This window comes from Taeniopygia guttata, chromosome 6, assembly GCF_048771995.1.
Source record: "Taeniopygia guttata chromosome 6, bTaeGut7.mat, whole genome shotgun sequence".
In the NCBI taxonomy this organism is placed as follows: Eukaryota; Metazoa; Chordata; class Aves; order Passeriformes; family Estrildidae; genus Taeniopygia; species Taeniopygia guttata.
In genome coordinates this window covers 3347900-3362128 of record NC_133031.1, presented here as the reverse complement: position 1 = coordinate 3362128, position 14229 = coordinate 3347900, and the positions used below count along the sequence as shown (strand labels likewise).

At 49.7% G+C, this 14229-nt stretch overlaps 2 protein-coding genes across 6 annotated transcripts in view; one reads left to right on the top strand and one right to left on the bottom strand.

The window, feature by feature from the left end:
• Positions 1-236: 236 nt before the first annotated feature.
• On the bottom strand, positions 237-6783 carry ANAPC16 (anaphase promoting complex subunit 16). 2 transcript variants are annotated; one of them, XM_030275551.4, is made up of 4 exons: positions 6628-6783; positions 4668-4825; positions 2663-2737; positions 237-980 (listed from the first exon to the last, which is right to left on the bottom strand). In XM_030275551.4, the coding sequence occupies exons 1-4, from the start codon at positions 6684-6686 to the stop codon at positions 865-867; spliced, it is 408 nt and encodes a 135-aa protein (XP_030131411.4). In that variant the 5' UTR covers positions 6687-6783; the 3' UTR covers positions 237-864.
• The window catches only part of ASCC1 (activating signal cointegrator 1 complex subunit 1), a 35441-nt gene continuing 27626 nt past the window's right edge, over positions 6415-14229 (top strand). For 2 of the 4 annotated variants that reach the window (XR_012056647.1, XM_030275689.4), the window contains exons 1-5: positions 6415-6491; positions 8638-8762; positions 9843-9942; positions 10821-10918; positions 12122-12300. Coding sequence is in view for 3 of the 4 variants with exons in the window: in XM_030275689.4 (XP_030131549.4) it covers positions 6415-6491; positions 8638-8762; positions 9843-9942; positions 10821-10918; positions 12122-12300 (579 nt within the window). In the remaining variant the exon portion in view is untranslated. Of the gene's footprint in view, positions 6492-7067; positions 7202-8637; positions 8763-9842; positions 9943-10820; positions 10919-12121; positions 12301-14229 lie in introns of those variants that run through there. The other 2 variants (XM_030275690.4, XM_002195143.7) reach the window with 2 other exon arrangements.

Below are 14229 nucleotides of genomic sequence, written 5' to 3'. Positions count from 1 at the left end.
TGAAGTACAACCAAAAAACAAGATTATTAAAATGGATGGGTTTAAACCAGGGTCTTCTCCTCTGGCTGAGTTAAAGCAGGATTCAAATCTCACTTAAGTCACTTTTGAGCATAGTTTGGTTCCTCTCACATTGAACTTCAGTCTACCATCATGACAGTCGATCTGCCTCTGAGCTTCACTAAACCTCCTTAACTCCCAAACAGCTGATTCTTTCCCTCATCAGACCAGATAAAGAGTTTCAAAGACACAGTTATTTTATTGTCACAGAGAAATCTAATACTGAACAAAGAGGACAAAGTTTCAGGGTATTAAAAGACAGAGCAGTGTCCTGGCAGCACTACCAGAGAAACGGTGATGAAGAGGGAACGGTTTGGGCAATGGCTGAGGCACTGCTGGAGCAGGTGACACCACTTGGCCCCTCACCCCACACTGGGACAGTTTGTGTCCATCCCCCAGAACAATGGCAGGGGCTGAGGAGTGCTTCTGGCATTTGCTCCAGAGGGTTTCCCTGCTCACCCAGCGCTCCGGCTGTGCTCCAGCGGGAACCTGAGTTACGGGGTCGCCCTCCCCGCAGCCACGCTGTCCGTGTGCCCTCCTCCATAAACAACATGGAGATTCTCTGGGGGCTGTACAGCTGATCCTGCCTTCTAAGTTACAGAAACCAAGCCCTGCCAGCCTGTAAAGATCTACAGAATCTTGTCATTTCCATTTATTGGCAGCTTTACGGGGGATCCCCACTCTCAAAAAAACCCAAAGCCCCGTTCTGCTGATGCAGCTGTCGGCATCTGATGAATGGGGGGTGTTTTGAAGCCAGGCCAGAGAACATTCTTCTTCCGCTCCCTGACAGCAGTAATCCAGACATGCTCAGCCTGAGGAGGGAGTGAATCCCAAGAGCTGCTCTATTGGCTTGTACCTCCACTCATCTGCCTCCAGCTCTTCCACCAGACCGGCAAGTTTTTCCATCCTTGCGACTTGTTGATCTGCGAGGAGTTCAAAGGTAACTGTGGTTTGCAATGGCAGTGCAATTAAACCTTTCAATTAGATGCAAATTCCCAGCTGTCAGTGGGGAGCAGGGCAGAATAAAACCCATGGAGCCCCATTTGAATTCAAACCCACTCTGTGCAAACAGCAAGGAGAAAGCAGGGACAGGCTTTTCTGCCCCAGCGTGTGTTTACCCATCCCTGCCCGTGCCATGTACATTCAAGTCCTAACAGGGAAACATCAGGCCCATTAGTGTATGGGGGTGAAAACAGGACGAAGCTCATTTCATAAAGCATAAATATTTATAGTGCAGAAGAACAGAGAAGTTCAGAGAGGGCTTGGTCAGCCCACGGTGGAGCTGGGTGCAGCAGCAGGAACTGTGCTTTTGATGAAGGTCCTTGGAGGAGGACCTGGATGAGGGTGGCAGAGAGGCTCTGCAACTAGAGCCTGCTGATGAGAGGAAGGTCCCCAGACAACATCTTCCTCTCAGGTTTATTTATAACCAGTCGCGTGTTGGGCACACAGGGTCCATTTTCAGTTAAATGTGCTGCAGTGGTGCAGAGATGGGAACATCCCTTCTCCCAGCTCTGCTGGAAGTCTAACAGTGCTGTAAGCTCACTGCAGCCTCTTGGAGAGGTGGCCCAGGGCTAGCAAGAGGCGTAACATAAACTGTGTGATTTATGCTGACTGCAGCAGTGGGTGCTTTAAGAGGGACTGTTCTCACTCCACCTCCTGCACTCTTTTGGGAACTGTCAAACAAAGAAGCCAAAAAATGATGACCTCGATCTTTTTTTTTAAGCCCTCCACCTTTCTTACAGGGAGAAAACAGGGAGGTGCTCCACAGTTCCAAAGGCTGCTGTCTATTGGGGTGCCAGGCTGTGTAGCAGCAGCCACAGCAGAGCTCTGGAAACAATGGCTCTGGAGTTCAGCTTTGCTTTCTGGTGCAGAAATATAGGATCACAGCCTTGCAAGCTGCTGCACACCCCCACAGCCGGAGCAGGACAGGAAACCTCTCCACTCAGAGACAACAGGTGGAAGTACCATTCTGGCAGACGAGAGGCGGGGACCAGAAAGGATGTGACCCTCAAGCAGCAGACAGGATCTGCTGCTGGGCTCTGTGAGAACCACGGCTGTGACGCAGCCAAGCCCATCGCTGGGTCACAGGCACCTGGGTGAGGGCAAAGGGCCTGGCAGGGAAGCAGAGGTTCAAACAGGACGTCAGGCTGTTCCCTGGGGAGGCAGGGAGTGTGCTCAGCCCTGTCACGCCACACCACGCCACGCCACGCGTGGCCACCTCCAGAGTGACTCTGGAAACCTGACTTGACCCCGCCAGGGCCACAAAGGCTCAGCAGAGAAACAAAGGTGGAATGGAGCGTCCCTCTGCCCCAGGCCAGAGAGACAGTCAGCGCTGGGCCGAGATCAGAGCGTGGGCGTTTCCTGCCCAGAACCTCCTCCTCCGGCCTCACCTTGTCCTGCCACACAGCCAAGGAAAAACAAGCTTCGGGAGGCACAGCCTGTTCCCACCCCGCCTGTGGGCTCCTGGCGCTTTGCATAGAGCTTGCAAAAGGACTCAGTGGTGGCCTGACTTAGCGTTCACTCTGCTTTCTTGTGGCTGCCACCCCAGAGCAAGTCAGGCTTTGCCCCCGCCGCCTTCCCCGAGCCACACGCGGCCTGTGCTTACCGTGCTTCACTTGCTTTAATGTTGACGCAACCTGAAAGCTGAACACAGACTCGCAGAGGAACCTCTCAGAGCCATCTGTAAACATAAAAAGGGAGATGGTTGAACCCCAGAGTTTGAGGCTGAGCAGCCTTCAGTGCCCCTGACCTCCTATTTTTATGTTTGAGGTGTGGGCTTCCCCTTGCCTCATTCCAGGAGCTTCCCCTGAGCTGACCGCAGCCCCTGTGTCCCTGGGCAGGGCTTTGGCTGGTTCCTGATCCTGCCTGGGAAGACATGCCAGGTGGAATTCTGTTACATCCCCTCTGACAAGCAATTTTAGTCCATTTTAAATAGAAGTTAAAGGAGAAGCCAGGTAATGTTATGGCTGTCTCTGATTCCCTCAGGGCTCAGACACTCGTGTCCTTAGAATGCTTTAGGATTTCCCACGGGCTCAGACCATAACCCTGCACAGAGTTTCAAATAATGTTTATCTTTGCCATCCAAGCTGGTAATTGATCATGCAAGTGACTCAGAAATAAAGCAATCTGGAAAACATAGCTAATTGTGTACCAAGCACTGACATAGTTTATACTGCCTCCTTCTAAAAAACCCCAAAATACCTATGGGTTTATTTAGAAACAAGCAAGATAACTAAAGTAGCAATAAAAATCAATCAGTCAGTGGGAATTTTTGAAGAGGAAACTGCAACTTCTCCACAGGCAGCTGCCTGATGAAAGAACGAGTGTATCCACTTTGGTGTCAGAAATTCAAAAGCCAACCTAGAGCTTCCTGCAATAGGGACAGTGTTTGGTTGCTGCTGCCACCCAGAGCAGGCGAACTGCTGTGCTCCTGGTAAAGAGGTCAGCCCAAAGCACAATCCATTTAAAGCTCTGTGCCACAACAATGTGGAGAGCAGTTTCAAAGACAAAACTCTGAAAAAATCTAATCCAAAGCTGAACCCCAGGGAAGAACTATAGTTTCACCATGCTCAGAGCTTCCTCTTAGAAGTGCTGCCCCAAATACATCGTGGAGACACCAGCAAGAATTTTTTCATGGAAAAACATTGGAAGGGGCTGTCCAGGTAGGCAGTGGAGTCACTGTCCCTGGTGGTGTGCAAGGAACAACTGGACGTGGCACTCAGTGCTCTGGTGCTGTTGACAAGGTGGGGATTGGTCACAGGCTGGACTCGATGGTCTTGAAGGCCTTTTCCAACCTAAATGTTGGATTCCTTCCTCCAGCTCCCTGTCTGTCCTGCCGAGTGGCTCTCAGGAGGAACAGCTGCCTGTCTATTTGGTAACACGAAGTGCTTCATTACTTTAATTTGTTTTGATGGCTCGTTAAGTTCTGTGAGCAAACCTTTAGTCATAATTACTTCAATAGCCTGGCATATGGGCTCTAATGTGTAATAAAAACAACCCTTCAATGGCACAGACATCAGTTCCCAGCTGTCCTGTGCTGCCACAGGGACACTCCAGCCTCAGTCCCTGCCATCCCAGTGACAAGGGAGGTTCAAGGGCAGCAGACAGAGAGATGCTGGTTTAACCCTGTCACCTAGAGGACCTGCCCTTCCTCCCTCACCCAGAGCTTGCTGGGCTTCTCCTTCCACAATCCCAATGAAGCTGGTGGCAGGGCTCAGGCACCCAGATACAAGCTGGCAGGGAGACAAGCTGCCTCCTGGACTAACCCAGACAAATCCAACCCAAACCAAGAAAATTACTACTTCTGCCAAGAAAAATACGCCTGTCTCAGCTATCCTCGCAGCAATCCCTGCCTGACATCAAAGGATTAGCTAACAATGAACAATTAACACCGTCATGCTCCCTTTCAGGTAGATTCTTCCTGTTCTGTGTTGTCGTGGAGATAAAAAGCAGGTGACTGCCAGAAAAATCACTTCCTCCTCAACAACTGGTGGGATAGCCGGGATCAACCAAACTACTGTGCTTCCTTTCTACCCCCAGCTTTTGCCAGTGGGGTGAGAAGTTCAGCAACTGGAGGAGGAGTGGGGAAGGAGAAGAGCAGCAGCAATCACCTTCCAGCATCTCGCCGGCTCCCTTGGGATAAGTGAAGAGGGCTTTCCGGGGCGGCGCCAGGTCCGAAACGCTGAACCCCGACCCTGTCACGGAGCTGCCACTGACTCCGCCGGCCGAGGAGGACGAGGAGGAGGCTGCCATTGCACCCCGGCCCAGCCTGGAAGGACAAAGAGCAGAGCCTGAGTTAGGAAGGGCATCTCGGAGCTCCCCGGGGCGCAGGGCCAGCGGCCACATGCCTCTGAGGACGGACAGGGCAGTGAGGGGCAGGATGAAGCCGCCCCCGCTGCCCAGAGCTGCCCTGTGTGTGTGGGAGAGCTGCCTGTGACCACTGTGGGGATGGGCAGAGTTGTCACACCCCAGAACTGAAGGTAACCCCCGCTCCGACCCCTCAGAATTCCCCTGGGAATTCATCCAGAGGGTGCACAAGAATAACGAGGTACAGGTTGCTGGCCTGAATTCACCAGCCTTTAGCTGCCCTGGTGCTTGTCCTGCTCGCTGGGGTCATAAAAGGCAGGGTTCCTTTGCTTTTTTCCTCCTTGTTTCCAGGAGCACAAACATAGAAGCCCTGCTGCCTCATAAAATCTGGAAGGCCGTGGGACTGCCAGTCCCAGCGCTGCATCCTGCACGGAGCCACGCCGTGCCTAACCCACAGCAGCTGCTTTCTGCATCGCTCCAGACGTGCTTTTGCCTTTCAAACACTGTGTTTGACCTAAACTGGCAGTGCCTGAGGATCCATCTGCCTGTGCAGCACAATTACAGCTGCCTCTTGCACGCTCCCTTCTCAGCCTTGTTTTTAAGAGGTACTGGGCTTGTCATGACATGGGAATTAAAACTCCTTACGTCCCTCTCTGATAGTACAAAAGGTGTCGCTTGGCTCTTATCAGTGACAGCACTTGCTGCTCCTCCAATATTTATAAGCACTTCCAAATTATCCTGCCCATTTCATTCATTTCTGTTATCATATGTAGTACACTACTGCAGGCTCTGTAGGGTACACAGACAGTGCCCTTGGAAAGCACTTGAGGGTTTTGTGGATAAAATAGGGTTTTGTGGATAAAATAGGGTTTTAAGACCTTAAAGCTCATCTCATTGCACCCCCTGCCATGGGCAGGGACACCTTCCTGGGACACACTATCCCAGGGTGCTCCAAGCCCCATCCAACCTGGCCTTGGACACTTACAGATAGTAGACAGCCACAGCTCCTCTGGGCAGCCTGCACCAGGGGGTCACAGGGAATAATTTCTTCCCAATATCCCACCTAACCCTGCGCTCTGTCAGCGGGAAGCCATTCCCCTTGCCCAGTACCTCTGTCCCTTGTAATTAAGTTTCCCAAGAGTGCTCAAGGTAACTGTGTGTAACACAGAAAACAGCAGCTCACAGGAAGCTCGGGGCTTACAGGCCGTGATGAAAAACGCCTGCATAAAACACACTTTTATTTTTGCTACGCTACACCCAGCAACACCTCCCTCATCAAACCCTCAGGCTCAGCTCCCTGCTCGCAAGGGAGGTGCGACGATCGTTTGCGCTGAACCTGTGCCAGCCGGGGCTCGCAGACCCGACAGATTCCTAAGCGTGGCTGCAGGGGATTTATTTTAAACAAACACAGAGGAGAGGAGGCGGCAGGTCAGGGCGATGCCTGGGCCTGTTACAGCAACCTCCGGCCGACGCCTCAGGCGCCTCAGGAGCCGCCATCTTGGGGGGGCGGGGAGCCCGCGCTCCCGCCCCTGCGAGGCCACGCCCACGATGATGTCATCGCCACGCCCACATGCTGGCCACGCCTCCTCCCCGCCCTGCCGGCCATGGCCCCTCCGAGCCGCTTCGCGGTGAGTGCGGAGCCCACGCGCCGCCGCCTCCGCCTCCGCCCTCCCCGCGCGCTCGTGCCGCCGCCCTTCACCTTCCGGGCCGCCGCCGCCTCCCGGCGCTCCCCGGTGCCGTGCCGAACCCTCTGTCCTCTCTCACCTGGGAGCCCGGACGGCGGCTCGGTGCGGGCGGCACGCCTGGCCGCGCTCGCGGTGCATGACGGGGCGGGGCGCGCGGCACTTCCGGCGGGACGCGTGAGGGGAGCGGGGCCGGGGGGAGCGGGAACAAAATGGCGGCGGCAGCCGCGGGTGTACGGCCGCATTCGCTGCTCCCGCCGCCTTCCCGCAGGGGTGCCGCTGTAACGCCGAGGGGCTGTATTGCTGCGGTGCCCTCGGCGCCCCGGGAATTCGCACGGTGCGGACCCTGCCGGTGCTCCTGGTGGCCTGGGGTTGGTTCCCGCGGAGCCCTTCTGGATGCTGCCGTCGGGAGCCGGACCCGGCCCAAGGCTGCAGCCCCAGCTGCGCTCTGCCTCCCGCTGGTGCTGCGCACTTTGCAGAAGTCCTTGTGTCAAGAAATTGTGACACCGATGTGTTAAAAACATAATTCCCCAAGAAAAGCCTGCGTGGAAGCAAAAGCCCCAGCGACTGATTTTCATGGCTTTTTCCGTCATTGCGCACAGTTGACCTCTGCACTTCTTCCCTTGAGCCACAGGAATTACTGCTTTTGTTGAAGTGTAATGTTTTTTATTATCCGTCTAAGTTTAGATGGTTGTGAGTCATTTTAAAAGGTGGGGCTCGAACTGTGGGGAGAAGTATTAACCTTCTCAACCTGATGTCACTCTGTGATACACGCTAGTTGCTTCTGAGGCAAGCTCTTATTTTTTCCTGTTCTGTTGCAGTGGATAGGTAAACCTTCTGACAAAGGTGATTTTTTTCCTGGAAACTATATTTTCTGAGTAACAGATGCTGGTTTAAAATTGAGACAACCAATATTAAATTAACCATGCCAGTTGTTATAAATACATATTACGATATTGACTTTTCACAAATATTAAAAGGAATACTATATATGTGTTATGTTATAAAGTTATGCTGTATTAATCTCTTTTAAGTAATGTAGTAAATTCAGTTTTTAGGCTATAGCATAATATTAAAATAGAAACTATATGATGTAAGATACTTTTAATAACTAACTCAAAGAATAGAAAAATTAATCAAGAAATACTTCATAGTATCCTATCTATATAAAAATAACAACTGACACCAAGATCCCAAGAAACAAATTAATATCTCCTTATCAGAAAAACTTAGACTTCGAAGAACCAAGAAAATTGATTTACAAGATGAGGGGGTGAAATTAAATTAAGCAGAAACACCTTAGTTTAAAAGGAATATTTAAATCATGTATGAGATATATGAATATGCAATAGGCTATTGCTTTTAAAGAGTAATCCTTTGTTAGCAAGGTGTGCTTTGTGGCAGAGTGCCAGGCACCCAGACATCCATAATTCTTAACCTTTTATCATCTCTTATTGTCCTGATCTTCATTACTATTAAACTTCTAAAATTTTAACAAAAGTGTTTTTCACACCAGTGAATATAGAAATTCAAGTGTTGGAGATGTGAAGTCTCTGACAGAACACTGCTGGCTCTTTGTTTTAGCACCATTAAATGTTCTCTACTCTAAACATTTTTGACTCAGAACCAGCTAAAGAAACTTTGAAATGTCACATTGACTGAGATTACAGTGACTTTTAGCTGAAAGCTGTGAGTTTCAGAGTTACATACCTTACCCTGCTTAAATTTCCTGTTTCCACTTGATTGTGCTTTACTTACTTGTGACTTCTCATCAAATTGCTCTTTGATTGAGACACGTAACATTTGAGGAGATGTTGCCTTTCTTAATACTTTTAGCACAAGGAGGGGAGGCTGAGATTGAATATTAGAAAGAAATTGTTCTCCTATGAGGATGCCAAGGCCCTGGCACATGTTGCTCACAGAAGCTGTTGCTGCCCCATCAGAGCAACCTGGGATGGTGGAAGGTGCCCCTGCCCATGGCAGGGCGTTGGAATGAGCTGAGCTTTAAGGTCCTTGCCAGCCCAGTGTGCAAGGAAACACTGAAATAGCTTTTCCTTGGCCTGGGTTAGCACAGCTGTCTTTGTTGTTGCAGTAGGAGGAGGAGCAGGATGGATGTGCTGCGGCCCCCCTTGATAAGGATCGGGGGGCGAGTGTACCGGAAAAATCTCATCCAAGAGCAGGCCTTCCCACACGAGGAGGAGGAGGACTTCTGTGCAGGTAAGGATGCTCAGGAGGTGTAACCATCAACACTGGGGACCTAGGGAGCTCTCAGAGTTGTCTCTGATGCCTTTGTGAGTGCAGAGACCTGCCCATGTGGCAGATCGAGGTGTTCAAGAGAGAGAAAAACACAGTCCCAGTTATCCCAAGTGGGTTGGTAACTGTGCTGCTGACTGTTCAGTTTTCCTGCTGATTGTGGAAGAACTCCAGGAAAAGGGAAAACCAGTGTAGCTCTGTAGATCTGTTTTTCCCAGGTTTCTTTCTTTTCCTTACCATCTTTATTTGCAGATATGGAAGCTGCTTGCTAAAGACCCTCTGTCCTTGCAATGTTTGTGCCTTTAAAACTGGTCTTTGGAAGGTGTTACCTGTTTTGGGGACCAAATTCTTCCTGTTCTGGTGTGCTTTACTTTGACTTCTTGCCTGCATGTTTGCTGTAGTTACGTGTAAGTTGTAGGCACAGAAAAGCTCCACTGTTAGTTTTCAGAAGAGAATATGGCAGTTGTGTCCTGTTTCTCCTCCCACCTTGCCTTTCAGTGGTTGCACTAAGCTTTAACCAGGTGCTTTCTGTTCGAATTCATCCCTGCTTGTGTTGGAAAGGGAATAGGAAGCATGGATTCTTTCAGGGTGTTCTGTTTGATCCGTGCATGACTGAGCAGCCTGCGGATGAAAGGTGCATCTGTTCCTCTGAGCCTGTTTCTGAATCACTGGCTTGAACCGTCCGACCAAGACTCCCCTCACCTTTTATCTGTCTTCTGCATCCTTAAATTTCTGAAATTGGCTGCCAGAAGAGACCATTCCCACTGTGTGGGAATTGCACAAACTCCAGCTGAGAAAAGCCCTGGTTTGTAACTACCTGCTTCCTGTGCCTCCCAGCCGGCCGGATTTAGAAGCTGTCATTATGTGTTCTGGGGCTGGTAGTGAGTGAGGTGATAAATAAAAAGCAGTTATCCACAGCAGAGAGAAGCCCATTCCTTCCTTCATTTAACCTTGGAAGAAGGCTAGGAGGAGACTGTTGTCATCCATAAAGCACTGCCAAACTTCACAGAGGTTGTGCAGGGTCTGATGTGGTTTTCCTGGTAGGCCCTGGTGACTGTGTGGATGAACCCTGCGATGCCTTTGTGGTGGAGGAGACCGAGCGAGGCTTCCAGTGCCGGCTGGACGTTCCCAGCCCCTTGTACAAGTGAGCCTGTCTGCTTTGGTTTATTTGATTTGCCGCCAGCTGGGGAAGAAGTTGAGCACAGAATATTTATTTTTGGAGGTTGGGGTGAGCGCTGGATCTCTGGGATGTACTCTGTGCTCTGGGTTTGAGTGCTGGGGAAGGGGAAATTGGCAATGCCTTTCTAGTGCAGTTGGGCCTCACTTGACTCCTCACCGTCCCCGTGGTAGGGACAGCAGGTGGTGCTTGCTGGCTGGCAGGAGATTCTTTGAACATCTCTTGCCTTGAACATAAAAGCATCGAGGAGGGTGGGAGAAGGAAGGGGAGGAAGAACTGGAGCGAGCAGCCTGGTGGGGAGAGTTTGTGGGAGCTTTCAGAGAAAGCACACACAACTGGAATTGGCTGTTGACTCCAGTCCCTTGTTTACTGGAGAACCTGTAGTGTTCAAAGTTTTATCTAGTTATTTTTGACAGTTTTATTAGTTAGATAGTTTTTCTGAAATACAGAGATGAAAAAGTGGTCCATTGTGTATTTGGATGCTGGTAAATGACTACCTTGAGCAAAGCAAAAAGCTGAAATAGAGCCCTTCTTTTCTCAGCTGGGATAAAGGGAAAAGAGATTAACCCAGCTGACAGAGAGGCTGTGGCAGGACGTGGTAGGCAGAGCTGTTGTGGACCTACCAACTTATTTTAGCTTAAGCCAGTTGTGAGCCATAGCTCAGCATTGTCCCAGGCTGGACATGTGTGGAGTCCTGGGAATCACCTCTGTGCCTGGATGTGGTCCTGCATATGGAGCTGGGTGTGTGCATCCCTCCAGCACAGAGGGTCCAGGTCCGGACACACGTGATGGAGAGTGGTTCAGTGTCACTGTGTGAGGGAAACTCTTGCACTTTCTGCCTCCAGGTACATCATTGGGAAGAAAGGGGAGACCAAGAAGAGGCTAGAAACAGAGACTCGAACCTCCATCAGCATTCCCAAACCTGGAGTGGAAGGAGAAATTGGTGAGTAGGATACACAAAATGGATGTGCTTTTATCTGCTCTTGCACAAGCACAGTTTAAGCAGGGAGGGGGTGCTGGAGGTGTTTTCTCTTTAATTCCTTCTCCTTACACAGCACTGACTCAGTTTTTGGCCCTGGGAAAGTCTCAACTTCACTTCACTTTTCTCCTGAGCTTATTTTTATTGTGTGTAAATCCTTATTAAACAGTGTCAGTTTTTTTTTTTTTTTTAAAGTCACTTCTAGGCCTTTAAATGGCTTGAGAACTTGGGTCCTGAATGTGTTGTATTTTGGGTTTTTTTTTAGTTTTGCTTTTAAATACTATTCCATCAGTAAGAAACTAAAATAAGCATTCAGAGAAATATCTTGTCTATCTGTGTGCAAAATAAACATCTGCATGTGCTTTAATATGAGAAGGGTTGAGATGACATTTGCTGTCACTAGATCCAAACAGTGAGAGCAGGGCTTCTTGTACCATATGTTCCCTCTCATCACTTCCAGGGATTTAAAAAGAAAGGAGACCTTGCTCATCAGGGCTGAGCTTTGTGAGTGCTGCCAGAGTGGGTATTTGGAGGGTTCCTTAGGGCATGCTCCGGAGATTACTGGTGCAGGGATGTTTGTGACAGAGCTATGAGGAGGAAATGCTGGGAGGATCCCACTGTGATTCTGCACAGGAACATGGTGGTGCTTCTCGAGTGGGTCTTGACTTCTTCCCAAGAACTGTGAAGGACTGTTAGGAAGGTTGAGAGATGTTGAAAACATTGAATAATAGGAAGCCAAGGAGATTTTGATCCTTGCTGTTCTTTCCTTTTGAGCTGAAGTGTTCTCTGTTTGGTGCCTTGAAGTGCATGCACAAATAACACAGTCTTGATCCTTCATAAGATTTCCTTGCCTTTTTCACTCTGCCTATATGAAAACTTGAAATTATGTTCTAGAAATCTGAAGGGTCCCTGATGGGCTCTCAGTTACTCTTTTTATGCCCTCAGAACTGACTTTCTGGACAGCAGAGGGATGGATGCTTTTGATGGCATCATCCTGTCTTTGCTGAGGAAAGCACAGCTGTATCAGACATTTTAAGTCAAGCAGGGAGTCTGGCAGGTGTTTCAGTGCATGGTTGGGGATTTTGATTCCTACTGCTTCCTTGGGAGGCTGAGAGTAAAGCTGAGAGCTTCAGGAAAGCAGAGAGGTGTTGCTGTGTGTCCCTGCAGTGATCACGGGGCAGCAGCGGAGCGGTGTCGTCTCTGCCCGGACGCGGATCGATGTGCTCCTGGACAGCTTCCGCAAGAAGCAGCCCTTCACACACTTCCTGTCCTTGGCTCTCAACCAGCCTGCCATCCAGGAAAAGTTCCTGCAGTTCAAGGAGGAGGTGCTGGAGAAGTGCTCAAAGGTAGGGATCCATGTGAGGATTAGCGTGCTGTTTCATTTATTGACAGAGCTCTTTGGCATTTTCCTTGAAGGCCTTATTCTATTCTGTTTCTTAGGAATGCATTTTCAACAGGCCTTTTACTTAAGTTGGTGGATCTGCTGGGAATTTGTTGAGTGCTTTTGTGAAATTTTCTGAAAAGTTGAATGGTTTACTTAGCTATCCTCCCATCCAGAAAAATCTCTGCTAACAATACGCTAAGTTTCAAAAGAGGGTTGGGATTTTTGTTTTTAATGGGAAACTCACTAAATAATGTAGTGGACCTGTCGACATTTTATATTATTTTTACATAACATGAAGTTAGGTAGGAATTTACAAATTTGCTGCTGCTTCTGTTTCACTTTTCTTTTGGCTCCTGACAGTGAAGGAAGATGGGTGTCATTGCCAGAGCTGAGCGAGAAATGACTTGGTAGCACATGCCATCCTGCAAATCTCATCACTTCCCTTCTTCCCCAGGAGACTTTGTGCTGACAGCACTCCTACTTGCCTTCAGATCTTGTGTTGGGAGGAGCAGGAAATAGTTAGGCATAGGGAAATGAGGAAGAAAATTAAGGGAAAGCTCTGCATTCTCTGGCTTATTTTAGTGTGCTTCTGGGCTGCCAGAAGTGGTGTGTCAGTGCACAGGGTTGAGCTGAGGAGAGGGAATGGTGTTATTAAATTGCCATGTCCTCTGTGTCTGCTGCAGGACATCCCTAGGCAGGAGAGAGGTCTGTGCAATGCAGGTTGCATTGCAGACACACTGCAGGGCTCTGTGGGCTGATACTCTTCACTTTCATGTCCGTCACTTCTTCTGGTGCCTTGCTAAGGGGAAAAACCAACCTTGCAGATAGCACAGCTTAAGAAGTTTAGTTTCGTATATCTTCATACCATGGGTGTGAATTATCTGATATCTGGGGAGATACGAGTTCTTGCTCAAGTTCTCATGGTCACTTGCATGTCAGTTGTTTCATCTCCAAGAGCAGCAATGAGCTGTCTTTGCAGTCTTGTCTTTCCTGGCAGTCGGGACTTAAACTCCCGTTCTCCTCCCAGCTGCTTAATTCCTTGACAATTTAGGAGCTTTCTATCACCTGACATTAAATACAACTGAAATTGTCCAACAGTTCCAGGGATTAGCCAGTGCAATGCCAGGAGAACTCTTCCCTCGGGCTAGGAGGATGATCTCTCCTCATTAGCCAGCAGTACTACCTTTATTAAAGCTCACCTTGATTAAAGGAATGCCCTGCAGGCAGGGGGATGGAAACATTAGCCTGGGAAGGTGTAGGCTGGACAGAGTTGGGACCTCGGGCTGGCATCAGTGATGGCCTGGCTCCCTCTGTTGGTTTCTAGTTCAGTCCTAGTGTGGGACACACCAAGGTACAGTGAGAGAAGCAGCTCTTTGAGGGGCTGGTGACCTGCACAGGGCTCTGTAGAGGCTTCTTGTGCCATTGGCTCTGGAGCGAGGCTGCTGCTCTCAGCATGGGCTTTCTCTTGCCCTTTATCCCTTTCTGCCTGGGCTTATGGCTGCTACAGTCCTTTCACTTGGCCTTCCTGGAGATCTGGTCCTGCTCTGCCTGAAGACTTGGCATCCTGGGCTCCATGTATTTGGTCCTCCTCCTCTAGCTGTCTGCCAGCAGGTCCTGTGGATCTCTGTGGTCCCTCCCTATGGCCTTGCCTGCTGCAGTAACATCAGTGTATCCCATACTACCTGCTGGCTTCTGGCTTCCAGGCTGCCCTGCTGTTGGATGAGTCTTCTAGGGACCTCTCTAAGTCCTTTCAGTGTCAAATTTCTAAGATGTGTGGTTTAGCCATCTTTGCAGGCAATGCTGTTGTTCGTGCTCTCCTCCAGTGTTTTTAATCCTGCAGCACAACAGACTGACCCAGGACTAGCCCTTCTCCCTGCAGAGCACTAATTTT